The sequence below is a fragment of the Littorina saxatilis genome, linkage group LG8 (genome assembly GCF_037325665.1).
Source record: "Littorina saxatilis isolate snail1 linkage group LG8, US_GU_Lsax_2.0, whole genome shotgun sequence".
Lineage (NCBI taxonomy): Eukaryota > Metazoa > Mollusca > Gastropoda > Littorinimorpha > Littorinidae > Littorina > Littorina saxatilis.
The window spans coordinates 20585190-20605842 of NC_090252.1; the positions used below are offsets into that span (position 1 = coordinate 20585190).

The following is a 20653-nucleotide window of genomic DNA, read 5'->3' on the forward strand; positions in this document are numbered from 1 at the left end:
CGCCAGGGGCGAGGAGGAAGATGAGGAAAGCGGTTTTTGAAAAACGCTAACAGTAGCAGTGGTAAACCGAATATTCTGGACACTCTAGAGTTAGACCTAGAGCTGGCAGAAAAAGATGGGGCCCCAATTGCTGAGAAATTGGACAAAATCGTTGAAAACAGATTCACTGTCCGCATGTCAGACCAGAAATTGCAAGAAAAACTAGACAAGCACTTGGTGTCAGACAATTGCAAGCAAATTAAAGCCCCTCATTTAAACGAGGAGCTAATTGACAAAGGAAGTGTGGACAGGAATGCAAGGAAAAATGATATGCGCATGTACAACATTCAAAAACTGCTGTCTAAAGACTACGCTGCAATATTAAATGCATCAGACAAGCTTCATTCAGACATGCTTGAAATTTCAAACCAGACGACCGGCGATCTTGACAAATAAGTAGTGCTAAAAATGGCAAACGAGGGTCTAGTCTCGCAGCAAATGGTGACGTCATTGCTCTTTTGGGTACAGCACAGTTAGAACTCGCTCAGAGTAATTGCTGTAATAGAGACAGCTGCTGAAAAAAACAAAGAGGCTGCTTCAGCAAATCGTGACTCACTTCGTCAGCATAACGTGAACTACATTTCCGTAGCCAAAACAAGTAACGATCCCTACTGACCTTAGGTCACACGCTGACTCAAATATAGTAGGTCACACGTACACAAACAATTAACGTGCCGACTGACGCCAGTAACATTCCCGTCAATGATCTGAAAGACACATTTAAAGCAGGACACATTTGGAAAAATATAGAACATTGGGAGAAATTGACTCCAGACAAGGTTGTACTTAGTATGGTGCAAGGGGTAAACATTGATTTTACAGAGGTGCCTGTGCATAGTGGTGAGATGTTTCCACCTAAGTTTTCACAAGAACAGAAATGGCCATTGACGCAGAAGTAGAGGAGCTGATAAGGAAAGGAGTAGTTGTTGACTGCAGTCATAGTATGGGTGAATACATCGCACCTATTTTGTGAGACCGAAGAAAGACAATAAGCTTAGACGACCTTAACCTCAAGAACTTGAATAATATCGTTGAGTATCATCATTTAAAACTGGAAACATTACGTCATGCTTTAGCGCTGGTGACAGAGTGTTGTTGGTTTGCTTCTAATGGATTTAAAAAAGGCTTATTTCTTAGTTCATGTGAATGAAAAATCACAAGAGTACCTGAAGTTTTTCGGGTTTTTTCCTAATGGATGGGCGTGTTGCCCACGTCTGTTTACCAAGATTCTCAAACCTGTGATGGCCCACCTTCATAGCTTAGGGTTTATCTCTACCATCTTTATAGACGACACTTTGTTGATCGGTGATTCTGAGATAGAGTACATCAGAAATGTTAAAACATCAATTGATTTGTTTCCAAAACTGGGGTTTGTCATCCATCCTACCAAATCAGTTCCTACCTTCCCACCAAATTATGTATCTAGGGTTTGAAATCAAATCAGACACCATGACAGTGAGGCTGACTCAAAAAAGGAAGGACAGAATCGTGGTATTAGCCAACGGTCTACTAGACAAAGGGAGAACAAAGATTAGAGAGCTGGCTAAATTGATTGGCATGGCAGTGGCTAGTATTCAAGGAGTGAAATATGGGGTTCTGTGGTACAGAAACATGGAACATGACAAAAATTGTGGCATTAAAACAGAACCATGGAAAATATGATGCTGAAATGATTTTCTCAGAGGAAGCCAAACGGGACATGGTATGGTGGAGAGATAACATTCTAGTAGCTGATAGCCCGGTTGATGTTTCACCGGGAGAGCCAGAATTTGTTATCAATTCAGATGCGTCTCTAACAGGATGGGGTTGTTCTTGTACTGAGGGCAGAACAGGTGGGCACTGGACACGGACAGAAAACAGATGCACATTAATGTGATAGAACTCCAAGCTGCATTGTTGGTTCTAAAGGCTTTTGCGAGGGACAAGAGGGGTATTCACATTCGACTTATGCTCGATAATACCACAGATGTGGCATGCCTAGCTAGCATGGCAACTAATCACTCAGCTCAGTGTAATGCTGTGACGAAGGAAATATAGAACTTCTGTGTAGATAGACATTTGGGTGACAACTGCGTACTTAACTGGTGTAGAGAATGTCGAAGCTGATGAAGAATCTAGAACACTGAATTTAGATGCTGAGTGGAAGTTAAACTCGAATTTACTCTCCCACGCGCTTCAAATACTTGAGTTTGAGCCAGAGATATATTTGTTTGCTTCCCGAATTAATCGTCAGTACCCCAGATATGTAGCATATCGGCCGGATCCAGAAGCGTTTAGTGTCAATGCACTTAGCATGTCGTGGTATGGTTTGCCATTGTATGTTTTCCACCTTTTTGTGTTTACTGCCCAGCGTACTACAAACGATGAACAAGGACAAAGCACAAGGTGTGATAGTGGTTTCATACTGGCCAAGCCAGCCCTGGTTCCCTTGGTTAGGGAGTCTGTTGATAGAGAAGCCAGTTCTTGTGTCACCAAGGGACAATCTACTTCACATGCTTGCAAACCCAAACATGGAGCATCGGCTCAGAAAAAAAACACTGCACATTCTTATTTGCAACATATCAGGGGTAGGCTCAGAAGCAGAGGACTTTCGCAGCAAGCAGCCTCAGGGGTCTGCGCATCCTGTAGAACAGGGACAGCTAAACTGTATGCCGTATACATCAAAAAGTGGAAAATGTATGCGATTAAAAGAGACAATGATCCGGTTCACCCTTCTGTAATCGATACAGTACATTTCCTGGGAACATTGTTTGCTGCTGGACAGACTTATAGTAGTATCTGTGTTGAGAGATCAGCACTTTAAGGCTACCATGAAATAGCAGACTGTGGCATTTTTGGTGAACACAGATTGGTTAAGCGGTTTGTAAAGGGGATGTTTGAATTGAGACCATCTTTCCCAAAGTACTCTGCTACGTGGGACGTAGACACAGTTCTCTCTTATCTAGAGAATATTATCCCATTGGGAAAATTGATTTTAAAAGAATTATCAAGCAAGTTAGTTACATTGATCGCTATCCTATATGGACAAAGGTGTCACTCCCTTTATTTGCCGTCGATGAAACTTACAGGCTACATCATATAAACTCAGTGATGAAACAATCAAAGAAAGGAAAACATGCAGCTCAAATTGAGTTATTGTCGTTTGACAAAAATCCTAACCTGTGTGTAATTGCAACGCTCATAAAATATTTACGTCATACACAGGACTTTGAGAGACACAGATAAATTGTTCGTAAGTTATCAATAGCCTCATGGACCTATTTCAAAAGATACACTGGCTCGGTGGATTAGAGACACTCTGAGTAGAGCAGGTGTGGATACCTATTTGTTAACGGGTCACAGCACCAGATCTGCAAGTACGTCGGCATTGGCTGCCAGGGGCACGCCAATTGACGTCATAATGAAAGCTGCAGGATGGTCGTCGTTGTCCACCTTTGCCCGTTTTAAAAAAAAGACACCTTCGGTTAACATGGGTCAAGTCTTACTGGACTCTTTTCTCAAGAAAGATTGAGGTGAGTGATTTCGTCAAAGAATATAACTTGACAGTTTGGAAGGTTACAGTGGGGATAAACATGTACACATATCTCTAAACATTCCTTCACGTAAACATCCTGTCATGTTGAGGTTAAATTACCACAAACATGCGAGACTTACCTTGTGTAAGTTGAAGCTTGTTTCAGATTTGACCGATACGTGTTACAGGAACGTTTATGTCAAGTCCCACCCTAATCCTGTGGAAATAAAAATCCCAGCCCTTGGGTTACGTTATAGTCTAGTTCTCTTGACGGAGAATAATTAATTTGTGTACATGTTGTATGTATTATAAATGTTCTGAAGAGTGAGCTTGCGCATGCGCGTTCTTCTTTTACTTGACATAAACGTTCCTGTAACATGTATCGGTCAAATCCGAAACAAGCTTCAACTTACACAAGGTAAGTCTCGCATGTTTGTGGTAATTTATTCACATACAATCAGAAGAGAAAAAAACAACAATAACAATCAGCTTTTCATGTCCTCACTTGAAGTTGAATAGCCGTTTCGAAGACCCCAACTGTGACAATAAACGAAAACAACTAGCCCGTACCGAGGAACGGAGTATCCACTTTGTTAATATGAAAGTATTCCATTGTCACACACAAAAAAAAGAGAGAGAGAGAGAGAGAGAGAGAGAGAGAGAGAGAGAGAGAGAGAGAGAGAGAGAGAGAGAGAGAGAGAGAGAGAGAGAGAGAGAGAGAGAGAGAGAGAGAGAGAGTGAGAGAGAGAGAGAGGAGAAAGACTAAAAGACATGCAGAGGAAGAGACAGGGACTGATATACATGAACAGGTAGATAACTCACCTTTTTCTATCTCAGAAACTGGAACAAAAGAGAGAGATACTACTCATGCCAAAAAATGTAATGAAACTTCGTCACGCTTACCCATTTGTAACCCAATGTTGTGTACGTAACTGTGTGTATGTGTGTGTGTGTGTGTGTGTGTGTGTGTGTGTGTGTGTGTGTGTGTGTGTGTGTGTGTGTGTGTGTGTGTGTATGTGTGTGCGTGTGTGCGTGTATGTGTGTGTGAGTGTTATACGTGTGTCTGGGTGAGTGTTTGTGTGTGTGTATGTGCGTATGTGTGTGTGTGTGTGTGTGTGTGTGTGTGTGTGTGTGTGTGTGTGTGTGTGTGTGTGTGTGTGTGGGTGTGTTATATGAGAATGAGAGAGAGAAAGAGAGAGAGAGAGAGAGAGAGAGAGAGAGAGAGAGAGAGAGAGAGAAAGAGAGAGAGAAAAAAACAGTCGCGAAAGGCGAAAATATAACATTTAGTCAAGTAGCTGTCGAACTCACAGAATGAAACGGAACGCAATGCAACGCAGCAAGACCGTATACTCGTAGCATCGTCAGTCCACCGCAAACGGCAAAGGCAGTGAAATTGACAAGAAGAGCGGGGTAGTACTTGCGCTGAGAAGGATATCACACTTTTCTGTACCTCTCTTTGTTTTAACTTTCTGAGCGTGTTTTTAATCCAAACATATCATATCTATATGTTTTTGGAATCAGGAACCGACAAGGAACACGATGAAAGTGTTTTTAAATTTCGAAAATTTAATTTTGATAATAATTTTTATATATTTAATTTTCAGAGCTTTTTTTTAATCCAAATATAACATATTCATATTTATATGTTTTTGGAATCAGCAAATGATGGAGAATAAGATGAACGTAAATTTGGATCGTTTTAGAATTTTTTTTTTTTTTACAATTTTCAGTCATCAATTAATTTTTAAGCCACCAAGCTGAAATGCAATACCGAAGTCCGGGCTTTGTCGAAGATTGCTTGGCCAAAATTTCAATCAATTTGATTAAAAAATGAGGGCGTGACAGTGCCGCCTTAACTTTCACGAAAAGCCGGATATGACGTCATCAAAGGTATTTATCAAAAAAAGGAAAAAAAAGTTCGGGGATATCAATCCCAGGAACTCTCATGTCAAATTTCATAAAGATCGGTCCAGTAGTTTAGTCTGAATCGCTCTACACACACACACACACACACACACACACACACACACACATACAAACACACACAGACAGACAGGCAGACAGACAGACATACACGCACACACACACACAAACACAAAACACACACAAACACACGAACGCACACGCACAAACACACACATACACCGCGACCCTCGTCTCGATTCCCCCCTCTACGTTAAAACATTTAGTCAAAACTTGACTAAATGTTAAAAAGAGAGAGAGAGAGAGAGAGAGAGAGAGAGAGAGAGAGAGAGAGAGAGAGAGAGAGAGAGAGAGAGAGAGAGAGACAGAGAGAGAGAGAACGAACGCACGAACGAACTGTATTACTCAAGGATGGAGGGACGTGACGGGGCGGGGGAGGAGTGTCATTGGAAGGTACGCAGACGCACAGTTTAATGGGCAGATAGACACACACACAAAAAAGAGAATAATTACTTTCTGCCAAGGTGTACCAGAAAAAGATACGGTTGATTGTTAGTGTCAAGTTGAGGGCAATTTCCACGGGCCCAAATCTCTTCACGGTTCCTGCAAAAGACGAATAAAAGGACAAAGCTCTATACGCCGTTGCACTTTTTTTTTAAAAGAAAAATGCGCTTTGGATATCAAAATTTACACGGCAACACAGGCAATTGTCAATGATGACTCACTTTCTGGAAATGACTACACTAAGGAGATATTATAACAGCATCTTCAACGTTGTGTTAATTGTAAAGCATGAAATGATTTGTTATTGAATTATAAACAACAACCATTGTACCATTAACTGTTTGCAACGCGGCCTTCGTACCGACGGAAGACTCCATCATCATTGTATCACTTTCTCAGGATTAGGCTTCAGCTAAAAGTCTTATACGCATACTTATGCCATTACCTGAGATACGGACATGAATTGATGATGCTTTGCGCATAATATTGCAGTAAATGACCGTATTCAGAGTCTTTTCCCTGCGTCCGTAGCCAGAGGCCAGTTCCATGACCATCGCCCCAAAGTCGGGCCCCTCTTTAGAGCACAGCGTTTTGCTTTGAGTCACTATGGCTCTCATTGACAACTTATCAACAGAAAAAGAACACGAATTAAACCGCATTGTAATACGTTAACTATCATTTGTGCTTATATGTCTGAGTGCGTGAATGTAATGTGTGTGTGTGTGTGTGTATGTGTGTGTGTGTGTGTGTGTGTGTGTGTGTGTGTGTGTGTGTGTGTGTGTGTGTGTGTGTGTGTGTGAGTGTGTTTGCATCTCTGTGTGTCGTGTATCTTAGAGAGAGAGAGAAGAGAGAGAGAGATTTCTGTCTTTCTATATTTGGTGTTTAACGTTGTTTTCAACCATGAAGGTTATATCGCGACGGGAGAGAGAGAGAGAGAGAGAGAGAGAGAGAGAGAGAGAGAGAGAGAGAGAGAGAGAGAGAGAGAGAGAGAAAGACAGAGAGAGAGACAGAGAGAGACACACACACACACACAGAGAGATAGAGGGAGAGAGACAGAGAGAGAGAGAGATAGAGAGAGAGAAATACAGAGAGATAGAGACAGAGAGAGAGAGAGATAGAGAGAGAGAGACAGAGAGAGACAGAGAGAGAGAGAGAGATAGATAGAGAGAGAAAGACACAGAGAGAGAGAGAGAGAGAGAGAGAGAGAGAGAGAGAGAGAGAGAGAGAGAGAGAGAGAGAGAGAGAGAGAGAGAGAGAGAGAGAGAGAGAGAGAGAGAGAGGGAGAGATCAAATTAAGTCACATTTTATTTTGCGAGGGTTGTGACGTAAGCATTACAAACGAGCTGTCTGTATTCAACCAGCCCGCGTCCAGAGAGGGATTACTCTAATCATACATTTGCACGGACATTCATTTAAAAAAAACTGGGTGTGGGCGGGGATGGGCTCGGGGGATCAATAATACAGGCACATATTTCTATCAATGGACGACACACATATCTTACATAGAAGTTTCCATCAGCTTGGGGTATGATGAAGAGATTTGCACTCTGCTTTTGCGGAACGACATAAACACGATTTTGCCGACGAGGCCGGGTCGGGCGTGCCGTAAACAGACGGCGAAATGCTGAAAAATAACCAAGAAGTGTTTTCTCCCAAATGCACTTATTCCTAATCTAGGAATACTTATGTCTTCTTGGCAATATCCACCTGTGGTTGATAATGAAAATGTTCATAACAAAAATGACAAGAGAAATACAAGTGACAGTAAACTAAATTGTCTTCACAGTCGACATGCTCACCATACCGACGCAAAAGAAAGCCATGTTAACCTTTGTTTTGTAATTACAATGATTGCTTAAAATAAGCATTATATGCTCGAGTTATTAATCGTAAAATCCATGCATTGTTTCTTGTCATGATAACAATTGAATACAGTTTTGTTTAAACCAAAAGAAAGCCAGGTCAGTGTTGTTCCGAGACACAGAAGATAATAGGTCAGCTGGGTCTGTATTCAAAGTGTATATAGCGGCTTAAATGTCCTAACTGCAAAATGAAATCTTGTGCCCCAAAACGGTCTGGTGTACGGCAATGAAGACGGCAGGGAGGTGGTCTCTATTTAATGAAACGGCACTGCTAGTCCGTTTGACTGAATAATTACAGTGAAATAAACACGGAGAAACGAGAAAAGGTCCACCGGCAGTACACCCCGTGTGTCAAAAGTGTCGAGCATTCGACCGGCCTGGGGCCAGACACACGCGTCAGACCATACAGTGTACGCAACAGCAGACGAGACTGAGTGAGATTCGTAGGCGTTCAATTACCTCATGTTCACAACGGATGAACAGGTATCGATACACTTTTGAGATATATTTTTCCTGCGTCTAGCTCTTGTTTCAGACGTTGAAGTCGCTTTGATGCGTCCACGGCTGTAGTGGAATCATACGGTCAAACGACACTTTCAAATACGGTCAAATGGTACAACACCTCGGATACCGTCACGGTTAACTGGAAGGCGGCTACAGCAATAGTACCGAGCAACGAGATACGATGAACCGGACCCAAACCAAATGACCTACGACCGAGGCATGGGAACAACACTTTATCCCCCCCTCTGCTTCTTTCTCTCTGTAAACTTGTAGGGCTAGTTATTTTTCGGTAACTTACCCAACAACCAAAATCACTTACCCAACAACGGGCCTGAATCCTCGATAGCTCATGGGTAGAGACTGTACGCATTGTTGATCTACTTGTTGCGACTCAAAAGTTCAGAACACTCTAATGTACAAAATATACATTTCTGGAGCAAACAATACAACCATACCGCATTTAAACCAGCAACTACAGGCTTGAACACATGAATCTCAATATAAAATCCATGAGTTTGGTTGTTTTCTGAATTCAGACCTGCCGTGCACAATCGTTTATCGCTAGCAAGATTCCAAGGAAAAGTAACTCTCATACTTTGTCTAGCGACACGAGTAGTTCCCCTTCCAGATTTCGGCTGCATCGAGAAGACTTGCAATCCGACGGTCAGTTTTCAACAATATTTCATTTTATAAACAGATTACACGCAATCAATTGCAAACATTTAATCAACTTAAAGAACATGCAGCGGTTTCATACACTATTTTGCCCCAGAAAACTGAACTTCATACAGTTTTTAACGTTGGAACACGGGTGTAAAACTTCGTCTGCTAGTCACATTCGAGGAAAGAACATTTCCTGAGCGATACCAAAACATAAACAGAACACACACTATCTGCCTTTACCGCCACAGCAGAATGACAACATAACTGTGTACTTGATTTTTGTTCAAAACATGGAAACTGACAAGTGTTAAAAAAAATTGAATAATTTGCACGGAACTATACAACCGCGCATTAATCGATCGCCTGCGCAGGTAGACTGGTTGGGTGAATATGATTCGATCAAACTTTCGCACAAAAACTCCTCTTTTCTTTGAATAACTGAAGAAAGGAGGGATAAAGAGGGAAGCTCGCATTTTCTATGATCCGCTAACTTCGACCATTATTTTTGATAGTCACTGAGACTCGGCATGTAACCTTTTCGTCATGTTCAAAGTTGTCCGCAAGGCATTTACACTAGAGTCCTCCTGCAAAACTACAGCTTTGGGTCGCTCCTCCTGTTTTGGCCTCAATTTCATTTCATTTCATTTAAATATGTTCCCAATTATGACCACCTTTATCACAACAAACCCCCCCACCCCCATCACTTCCCCCTCTGCTTCTTTCCGTCCGTAAACAGAAGGGGTGTTTATTTACGTTAAACACCCCAAAAAGCACAGCCACATAATCATCGATGTCTCAGATAGTTGCTTCACTGTGTGGGGACACATTTTTTTCGACAAACAGAGGTGGACAGAGGGAAACACTTACGGATTGTTTGACCGGGATAGGAATTAATTTTGAACCATGTCAAAACAAATCCTCGTTGACCATCGAGTCCTCTTTTGTCCGGTGCCACGAGAAACCTTATCCTGTAGGCCACTTGTTCTCCGTCTTTGTCTGCGCTAGCACCTGTACCCCACCAACACACACACACACACACACACACACACACACACACACACACACACACACACACACACACACACACACACACACACACATATACATACACACACACACACACACACACGAACGCACCCACGCACGAACGCACGTACGCACGCACGCACGCAAGCAGGCACACACACGCACACACACACACACACACACACACACACACACACACACACACACACACACACACACACACACGCGCGCACGCACGCACGCACGCACGTATGCACGCACGCACGCACGCAAGCACACACACACACACACACATATACACACACACACACACACACACACACACACACACACACACACACACACACACAGAGAAACACAGTAACACAGAGTTACTTAGTATGCAGGCTACGCAAATGTCGACACAATATTTAGAATGTCTAAAGGTTATTCTAAATTATCCCATCGAAGCTGGAGGTATCCCGTGAACGCTATTCACGACTTTTTTCCGTGACCTTTCGGATTTCATGGGGGCTGCCATTTTGTTCTCATCTCATCAGTGTGTTCCGGTCTGAAACCGGTTTAAAACACCACTAGGCGGAAACCCCAAAACAATGACGGCCGCCTTTTTCGAAATAACATTTTCAGAGATTGTACACAAAAACAACGCCCGAACGGAAAGACAGAATGTGTCTTTCGCTAGATTGCAAGTCAGGCTTTTCACTTTTCCGATGAAGACAACCGCTGAGAGTGAAAAAACGACGCTGTTCGACTTCAAAATCTCCAGTCGCAGACGACCTTCGCTTTCGCAGTACAGTCTATAGGCAGGTGCAATGTTACTCATTTTGATCAGCTCGTTTACGTATATTTTTTGCATTCAGATCAATTAGAATGATTGGAATCAAAGCAGGAATAACTTCGGCATGCAAATGCATTTATTTGGCGAAATCAGTACAGCAGTAAGCTAGATTTTTTCCCTTCAGTTTGTTTGCGTGACTGAATTTTGTCTTCAAGAATGTACCACTTGCTTGATTTTGATTGTTTGTTCAGCTCATTGGCACGAAATGCATCTTGCAAAATATCAATTTGTTGAATGAAAACGGAATAAGTGACGTTCTAACATTTATCTGCTTGCAAAAACAATCGCAAGGATAGATCTATCTGCTTCATTGACAGACATATTTTCATTGAATTTAAAAAGCATGACTCGGTTTGCAGGCTCTCCGATTAGATCTATCTAGTGTTTGTGTTCTTAGATTTATTGGCCATGTGGGCTGTTTACGATCATAACACAGTGTTGGTTTGTGCTGGTACAATCTGCAGATCAAAGGGGATTGACCACATGGTGATGCAGTAATCAATGCAACTTGTGTTCACCACTCAATGCCTTCTACCAATGGGGTCATGCCAATACGTCCCAGTACCATTGTGTCCCAGTACCATTGCGTCCCAAAAAATGCCGTCTCATTGCGTCCCATTAAGCAATCCCATTGGGTCCCAATACCATTGGGTCCCAGTGCCATTGCGTCCCGTACCATTGCGTCCCAACAAAATTGCGTGTCGATAGGTCCCAAGAAAATTGCATCTCGATACGTCCCATAAAGGAATCCCATTACGTCCCCGTACCATTACGTCCCAACACAATTGTTACTTGAGCAATGCTTGAACGCTGCGGTGGGCAGTGTGTGTGTGTGTGTGTGTGTGTGTGTGTGTGTGTGTGTGTGTGTGTGTGTGTGTGTGTGTGTGTGTGTGTGTGTGTGTCTGTGTCTGTGTCTGTGTGTGTGTGTGTGGCATGGATATTGTACGACAGAGTAGGTCAGCGAAAGGATGAAAATGAACAGTGGATTTCATAAGTACGGAGTATCTTACCTTATATTATCCGAGTAATTTCAAGCTTCAAGATTGCATAACTTTACGTAGCAATAATGTTGACGCCTGTATATGCACTTACTTGACACATTTATTTTTTCTCTTTTCTATTGTGTTTTGTAAAAAAAAAAAGTTGTTGTTGTTGTTGTTGTTGGTTGTTGTTGTTGATGTTGATGATGATGATGATGATGACGACGACGAGATGATGATAATGATGATGATTGTGGAGATGATAATGATGATGATCGTGGAGAAGAAAAGAAGAACAGCTAGTTGAAGGCCTTTATAATGTTCCTTTTTTTTTAGGCGTGTGTTACTTACAGTACCTGTTTATGTAAAGTAACATAACAGTTTCTCGCCCAATAATATTTAATTCAAGTGTCTTCGATTTATGAATCCAAAAGGAATTTTGATCGCAGGAGGGTTGCAGAGTAATATGTTAAATGTTAAACATGTACATACGAATCAGGATTTTACCAGAATATGCAGTTGTTGATTTTGTGTTTGTTCAGTCATTAAACAGGAAGAAAAATGAAATGATTTGTTATTGAAACATCGTCCCATGTAGAACTAGTCTATGTCACTGATTGTGCATGTATGTATATTCTTGCGCGCGCGCGTGTGCGTGTGTGTGTGTGTGTGTGTGTGTGTGTGTGTGTGTGTGTGTGTGTGTGTGTGTGTGTGTGTTATGTACGTATGTATGTAGGTGTCTGTGTCTACATTTGTGCGTGTATGGGTTTCGCTATCTGTGTGTCTCGGTGTCTATGTGCTGAAGGTTCGATGACTGGACAGTCAGTCTAGCTTTTCTCAGAAACGAGTTTAAACATCGTCTACTCAGTAAATAAGCCTACAGTCATGTCATGCTCGATTACATACAGTGGAATACAAAGCGGTGTACTGTACTGTTCCGGTATTTTTCTTTGTGTCGAGCACCGCTAAAGCATATATTAATTTTACACTTCGGTTTAGGTTAGCGTGCTTCAGTTCATTTTAAAAGAAAGAACATGGTTACCTCAGAAAACCTGTAAGGAAAGCAAGGAGCGCCTCAAAACAAACAAACTGACATGCAATATCCTTTACAGTTTCTGATTATATCGTGAAGGTTTTTTTTTTCTCCCATGAACAAACATTTATTTATTTATTTATGTATTTTTATTTTTTTCCACTTCACCTCATCTCGACTAACCGGTACACATCTTTTTATTTTATTTTTATTTGTGAAATACTGCTATGTACTGGCACAATTTTTATTACAAATCGTGTTGAACGCGTTTTGTAATAAAAATTGTGTAATCCGAACACGATTTGTAATAAATTTATTACAAAACGCACTTTTATTACAAAACGTGTCGCTACACTGCTACAGTAACATCTCAGAAATTAAATTCACTAGTATTGGGACCTAATGGTACGGGGACGCAATGGCACGTAATTGTATTGGGACGTAATGGTACTGGGACGCAATGGTACTGGGACCCAATGGTATTGGGACGCAATGGTACTGGGACGCAATGGTACTGGGACGTAATGGTACTGGGACGTAATGGTACTGGGACGTAATGGTATTGGGACGTATTGACATGTTCCCCTACCAATCTCAATGGCAAAACGAAAGGTACAGTAACATGCTTGTGATTTCACATTATGTAATGTCTCTGGCGATCAACATAGTTTTTAACTCTAGTCTAACTGATCATGCTTATTACTATTAGTATTCAATTACATACGATATATTCTCCGCCCCAGCTCCACCCTCACCCCATAGCACTGCCAATCAGCCTCTACACTACAGTCCAACAACTACACCTCTAAAAGCCCCCCCTACCCTCCGTGCAACATATGGTCATAGGGAGTGCTCTAATTGTTCCAGAACATACCCGACCACACTCATACACAGGGTACTGACAAAGGAACTTTTTTTTAGTCTCCATCAGGGCTGTCACCTAATATATGCAGACAGGTGTAACGGACGTTTTAGCAGCCACTGTACCACACATGTCATAAGGTAAATATAGGTATGTTAGTATATTTACAAACTGTTCACTCTGTTGGTTTTTCTTGCAGCATTTATTCAGAAACTCTGTAAATTGTGGCAATTACATATGCAGACGTTCAACTTATTATTGAAGAAATAGAATCAAAATTGGTTTATTAAGTATTTGAATTTTGATCATGTGATCAGAGAAACAGTTTTTTGAACAGCTAAGCTACAAGTGAAGTACAAGGACAACAACATAAACAGGTGACTGGAGACTCAGGCATTGGGTTTTTTTAAAAATATGCACAGCAATGTTTACTCAGTACTGGGGGGGGGGGGGGGTGGATTTAAAGTGTTCTTTTGGCTTCCAGAGAGGTGCTACGCCTGTTAAGATGGAAATGAAATAGAATAGTTGATGGTAAGGGTTATTACAAAACAGCAAGGATAATGTTGCATGCCTGTATTTTCAGTTTGAGTTTAAAAAAAATAAAATACTAGTTTTCTGATTAGCTATAATTCACGTGAGAATATTATAAGATGCTACCTTTTTTTAATTTTATTTTATAAGATTAGCTCATTGAGTCTGACAGGAACATAATTGAGGAATGCTTATAATTTCTTGGCCAGCTAAAAAAAAATTAAAACCCTTGAAATGAAGTTTACGCAGGTTAGATGTGAGGATATCTTAATTGGGATAATGCATTTACCAGTAATTACAACGAGAGATTTACTTAGAAAAACTGAAGTCATTCATAAACAATAATTATGATTACAATCACAGAGTAAGGGGAAACATGGCCTTTGGTCTGGAACAGCAGCTGGAATGGTCTACTAGTCAAACCTGCCTGAATGTGCTTTTTATATTTAGTCAAGTTTTGACTAAATATTTTAACATCGAGGGGGAATCGAAACGAGGGTCGTGGTGTATGTGCGTGTGTGCGTGTGTGCGTGTGTGTGTGTGTGTGTGTGTGTGTGTGTCTGTGTGTGTGTGTAGAGCGATTCAGACTAAACTACTGGACCGATCTTTATGAAATTTGACATGAGAGTTCCTGGGTATGAAATCCCCGAACGTTTTTTTCATTTTTTTGATAAATGTCTTTGATGACGTCATATCCGGCTTTTCGTGAAAGTTGAGGCGGCACTGTCACGCCCTCATTTTTCAACCAAATTGGTTGAAATTTTGGTCAAGTAATCTTCGACGAAGCCCGGGGTTCGGTATTGCATTTCAGCTTGGTGGCTTAAAAATTAATTAATGACTTTGGTCATTAAAAATCGGAAAATTGTAAAAAAAAATAAAAATTTATAAAACGATCCAAATTTACGTTTATCTTATTCTCCATCATTTGCTGATTCCAAAAACATATAAATATGTTATATTCGGATTAAAAACAAGCTCTGAAAATTAAATATATAAAAATTAATATCAAAATTAAATTGTCCAAATCAATTTAAAAACACTTTCATCTTATTCCTTGTCGGTTCCTGATTCCAAAAACATATAGATATGATATGTTTGGATTAAAAACACGCTCAGAAAGTTAAAACAAAGAGAGGTACAGAAAAGCGTGCTATCCTTCTTAGTGCAACTACTACCCCGCTCTTCTTGTCAATTTCACTGCCTTTGCCGTGAGCGGTGGACTGACGATGCTACGAGTATACGGTCTTGCTGAAAAATGGCAGCTACTTGACTAAATATTGTATTTTCGCCTTACGCGACTTGTTACATTTAGTCAAGTTTTGACTAAATGTTTTAACGTAGAGGGGGGAATCGAGACGAGGGTCGTGGTGTATGTGCGTGTGTGTGTGTGTGTGTGTGTGTGTGTGTGTGTGTGTGTGTGTGTGTGTGTGTGTGTGTGTGTGTGTGTGTCTGTCTGTGTGTGTGTGTGTAGAGCGATTCAGACTAAACTACTGGACCGATCTTTATGAAATTTGACATGAGAGTTCCTGGGTATGAAATCCCCGAACGTTTTTTTCATTTTTTTGATAAATGTCTTTGATGACGTCATATCCGGCTTTTCGTGAAAGTTGAGGCGGCACTGTCACGCCCTCATTTTTCAACCAAATTGGTTGAAATTTTGGTCAAGTAATCTTCGACAAAACCCGGACTTCGGTATTGCATTTCAGCTTGGGCGCTTAAAAATTAATCAATGACTTTGGTCATTAAAAATCTGAAAATTGTAAAAAAAAATAAAAATTTATAAAACGATCCAAATTTACGTTCATCTTATTCTCCATCATTTTCTGATTCCAAGAACATATAAATATGTTATATTTGGATTAAAAACAAGCTCTGAAAATTAAATATATAAAAATTATTATCAAAATTAAATTGTCGAAATCAATTTAAAAACACTTTCATCTTATTCCTTGTCGGTTCCTGATTCCAAAAACATATAGATATGATATGTTTGGATTAAAAACACGCTCAGAAAGTTAAAACAAAGAGAGGTACAGAAAAGCGTGTTATCCTTCTTAGCGCAACTACTACCCCGCTCTTCTTGTCAATTTCACTGCCTTTGCCATGAGCGGTGGACTGACGATGCTACGAGTATACGGTCTTGCTGAAAAATGGCATTGCGTTCAGTTTCATTCTGTGAGTTCGACAGCTACTTGACTAAATGTTGTATTTTCGCCTTACGCGACTTGTTTATTTTTGTATACCTAGTGTGAACGACGTTTAGGTATTTGCAGACTAATTATTGTATTGCTGTTGTTTGTTTGTGAGTTATGTTATGGTGTGTCCTAAATTGGTCGGAATTTGTTGTGTAACAGTATGTTCTCATTTGTAATTTGTTTTTCCATGACCCCAGAGGAACAGACTTCATATTAAAACCTTGAGACCCTGAAAATACTTGCATACTAATTTTTTTTTTTTTATTGGGGATAGGCAAGCTCTTGAATTCTTCAAGCCTCGAGAAACTTTCCAGTCTGATATACATGTACCAGAAAAAGTGTGATCCTAACAATAACATGAATACTTAATTCAATATGTGCAGGAGCTACTTCGGCAGACCCATATGGCTAGTATCACAATGCAGGGAAGGTGAGTTCATTGATTTATGTTTTTTCCACCTTTTCTGTGTTTGATGTCAGCCGTGATTACCCAATGAGAACTTCAAAACATGTTGCTGACTTGCGAAAACCCAACCATGACATCTGATGTAGTTGTGTAGCCTATCTAGAGGATAGAACCTCTAATTTCGTGATAGCATAGCAATGTTGTGTACCTGACTAAATCTCTGCTCATCACAGTGAAGTCTTACTTTATGATCATATGATTCAATACCCCCCCCCCCCTCCCCCCGACTAAACAACGAAGAGCAGGCACTACACACTCACATAACTACCAACTCCACAATGTCATTTCAGAATCAAGCAATCAGGAGAATGAAAGGATTCACCAGTGCTCCGCCACTCGGTTGGATAGCCATCACTATGCACAACAAAATCCATTATTGAGGGTTTCTTGGTCGTTTCTGAAGCTAGGGCTTGGAAGCTTCACATACAAATATTCCTAAGAAATATCCTTGTCCTTGAGTAAGATTCCCAGTGAATGGGGCCGAAAACAACAAAAATGAATACTATTTTTTTTTTAAATCAAAACATTGTTAAATTTGTTATCTTACTCATTGTGAAAGTCTGACCAAATCTGCGACATTGAGGCAAACAAGTTGGGGTGGGCTTTTAACTAAATACTCTGAAACCAGCAGCTGCTTTAAGTAATTGTATGTGTGTTGTCATTATGTACTGCTTGCACTAAATGCATTTTCTTTATCTCCTCAGAATCGAGCCACCCAGAGAAAGACCATTGACATGCAGGGCGCATAGTAAAACATATAGAATTATGGCGTGCAAGTCGGTCGACAGGTGCCAGCCATTATCATCATAACAAGCAATGCAGATCATAGTTCCTTATGTTTTATGTTGTGCACAAGTCCCTAGATCTGCTTTAATTTTAATGTAGAATTTCATTATCAGATAATTTGAAACATTTTGTTTAATTAAATTGTAAATACGTCCAAGTCAATTTGCAGCATTTTTTCTTTATTGTTCTTCTATATACCCTTAAAACTAACACATAGTAAAAACAAGAAATGTTTGTTCAAGGGAGATCATCTAAAGCTTTTTTTTTAAATCTGTAAAATTGCATAGTGACATCCTCCAAAAATAAAATGTCTTAAGAATAAAGGTATCTACACGGGTTGTCTACCTATTTCTTGATAGCTTTGTTTTTAAGTATAACTTTTTTTCTCAGAATATTTTTTTTAATAAGTTTTATTCAAGGGAGGCAATACAAAATATTTACAAAAATGTGTCAGATTAATTGTGTGCTTACAAATATTAACATTTCTTGTAGCCCCAAGAAGTGTGTTTTGTCTTGTAACTATTGTGATTTGAGAGCTTTAGCACTGAATGCTTTGCATCCTAGTGTGAATAGCATTGTAAAGCTTGCCTCTTGATAATTTAGAGCAGTAGAATAGAAAGCAGCCTACTCCACAATCTTCTTTCATATTCGGTGCATACTCCTTGACAAGAGAACCACGAGATTTGTTTTTATTCCGATGTTGCCTTTTCTATTCAATTAAATACTTAAATCCTACGTGCAACACACACCTTTTTTGTGTTTGTTTGTTTGTTTATTTTTATATTTTGTAAGTATAGACCGTACTAGAGACCAGTCTTTCACCGCCGTATGATTGATCTGGAAATCTCCGCTAAGCAGTTCAATAACATAATTAGTACATGGCTAAAGCATTTTTGCTACTCCACTCAAAATATGTCTAACTACGCACTCGTACTCTCTCCCTAACATAACACTTGTTCATGCAAAATTGTTTGCGGATTAGTAAAATTTGCGTGAAATATTGAATTGCGATTTTTTTTTAATTTTTGTTGTTGAAAATTACGTAATCTTCAAAATAGATGAGTGTTTACTGAAGCGATAAACTATTTATACAAGTTAATAAGAATGGTTTGTAAGATCAAATACAAACCAGCAATACAACTGCTGTCGATAATGAAACCGGATTCTAAGTTCGCGCAGAACATATGCAACATAAGAGGCTAAAAGGCTAAGAAACTTGATGCCTCATCTGTCTCGGTTGCTATAGTCTTCATCGTTCATACTCATAGCATATAGCAATACCATTTGTTGTGTAGAATCAATATGTTATTTATTTCTGAAATAAAATATTCACGAAGAGGGTTCGATTCTGATCGAGTGAATATATGTGTCAAAAGCTGAATAAAACAATGCGTTTGTCTTTGACTGGTGAAGTAGAGCTGAAGCTTTTTGTGCTGGATGTAAGCTTAGTTGGTTTTATCACACACACACACACACACACACACACACACACACACACACACACACACACACACACACACACACACAACCCTGATGTTTGTCAAACATGTTGCATGTTCCTGCTTCACAAATGCCTGCACAAAAGGCAAAGCACACGGATGTACACGTACCTACCTACATACCCGTGCAAACAATCTACCACTGCAACACCACAGCCCCACACATTTATCCAAAAGTTGTCTGAATATCAATACTGGCAATCTTGGTATTGAACGGGGAACTCTACTTTCATGGCGTATGTGGTCTAGGTCTCATTTTATACATGCTAAACCACCCTTACAAAATAAAAAGCCACACATCGTGTAAGCTAATCGACTAAGCAAAAACCAGACACGCGAACAAACAAAAAACGAATACTTTGATTTTCAACAAACTTAATAACAGATTTAGGTAAATAATTATGCCATGCAAGGAACATTTCTATTGAATTCGGTCGATGCTTAGATCTAGAAAAACACCAGCTCACTTTATGGGGATTTGAATAGTGCTGTTTCATGAGTTCCAGATCTAGACTGACAAGGTAGTAGAACATTTATTTTTAGCTTGCAAAATTGAACTTGCCTTGCAGTCACCTTAAGTCGAACTGCTTTCCCTGCCACCGGGTGCAGCAGTTTGGCGGGGGGAGGGCCATAGAGTCGGCAAACTGGGAGTGGAACTTGACGAAATGTCACCTAGGGCCTAGTACGATAGCTTCTCTTCGGATTGACGTACAAACAGCGTCAGGGCCGCTTCAAGCTTACATACGGATTACGATTCCTAAGGCTATCCCCAGTTTCTCATGTTGGTAACCACTGGCTATTTGTCAGATGTGTCATTCTCCCACATTTGAACGATGCTGTAGTTCGAGCCGGTCAAAATGCCCTTTAGTTGTCAAACCACGTTCTCTTTTTCCGCACAAACTGTTTTGCGTTCCGGACCGGAACACACTGAGGAGATGATCATTGACTATTTCTGATTGGACAATGATGCCAACGCCCACATGACCCTAGCTACAATGTCAAGGTCGAAAAGTCGTGAATACTGTAATCGATTTGAGAAATGTGCACACCGAATAATACATGATAAAGAAGGATTCGTTGTGCCCGGCTACGTGCTACAGTTGGAGATGGAAGTTCACCAAAAAAGGGGACCATACTAACAAAAATACGGTGGGTAAAATAGGCGCCCCCATTTTTTCAGCAAACGCCACCCCAGGCCGCTTTGGACGGGTAGAAATTCCGTAGTTTCCAAGTCTATGGATAAAGCTCGCGTAAGAAGAATACGTCACGGTCGAAAGTCTTTGACGTCAATTAGTGCATCATGACGTCATGCCTCCCTGTAGTCTTTCTCTCGCGCAATGTGTGTGTTTGTGTTCATTTTGTGCACATGTGTTAGTGTTACTGTGAGTGTGTGTGTGTGTGTGTGTGTGAATAGAATAGAATAGAATA

General features: G+C 40.4%; 1 protein-coding gene and 1 long non-coding RNA gene across 2 annotated transcripts in view; one reads left to right on the forward strand and one right to left on the reverse strand.

The window, feature by feature from the left end:
* Positions 1-20653, reverse strand: part of LOC138974548 (uncharacterized) — a 90684-nt gene that overhangs the window by 18267 nt on the left and 51764 nt on the right. Inside the window, exons 7-11 of the mRNA XM_070347264.1 lie at positions 9877-10017; positions 7483-7604; positions 6426-6603; positions 5990-6079; positions 4376-4393 (exon numbers count right to left, since the gene is read on the reverse strand). Coding sequence (XP_070203365.1) covers positions 4376-4393; positions 5990-6079; positions 6426-6603; positions 7483-7604; positions 9877-10017 — 549 coding nt within the window. The remainder of the gene's footprint in view (positions 1-4375; positions 4394-5989; positions 6080-6425; positions 6604-7482; positions 7605-9876; positions 10018-20653) is intronic.
* LOC138973010 (uncharacterized) lies at positions 13472-17889 on the forward strand. Its single transcript, XR_011457858.1, has 4 exons — positions 13472-13498; positions 13808-13888; positions 16858-16904; positions 17645-17889. It is a non-coding gene; the product is annotated as an uncharacterized lncRNA (long non-coding RNA).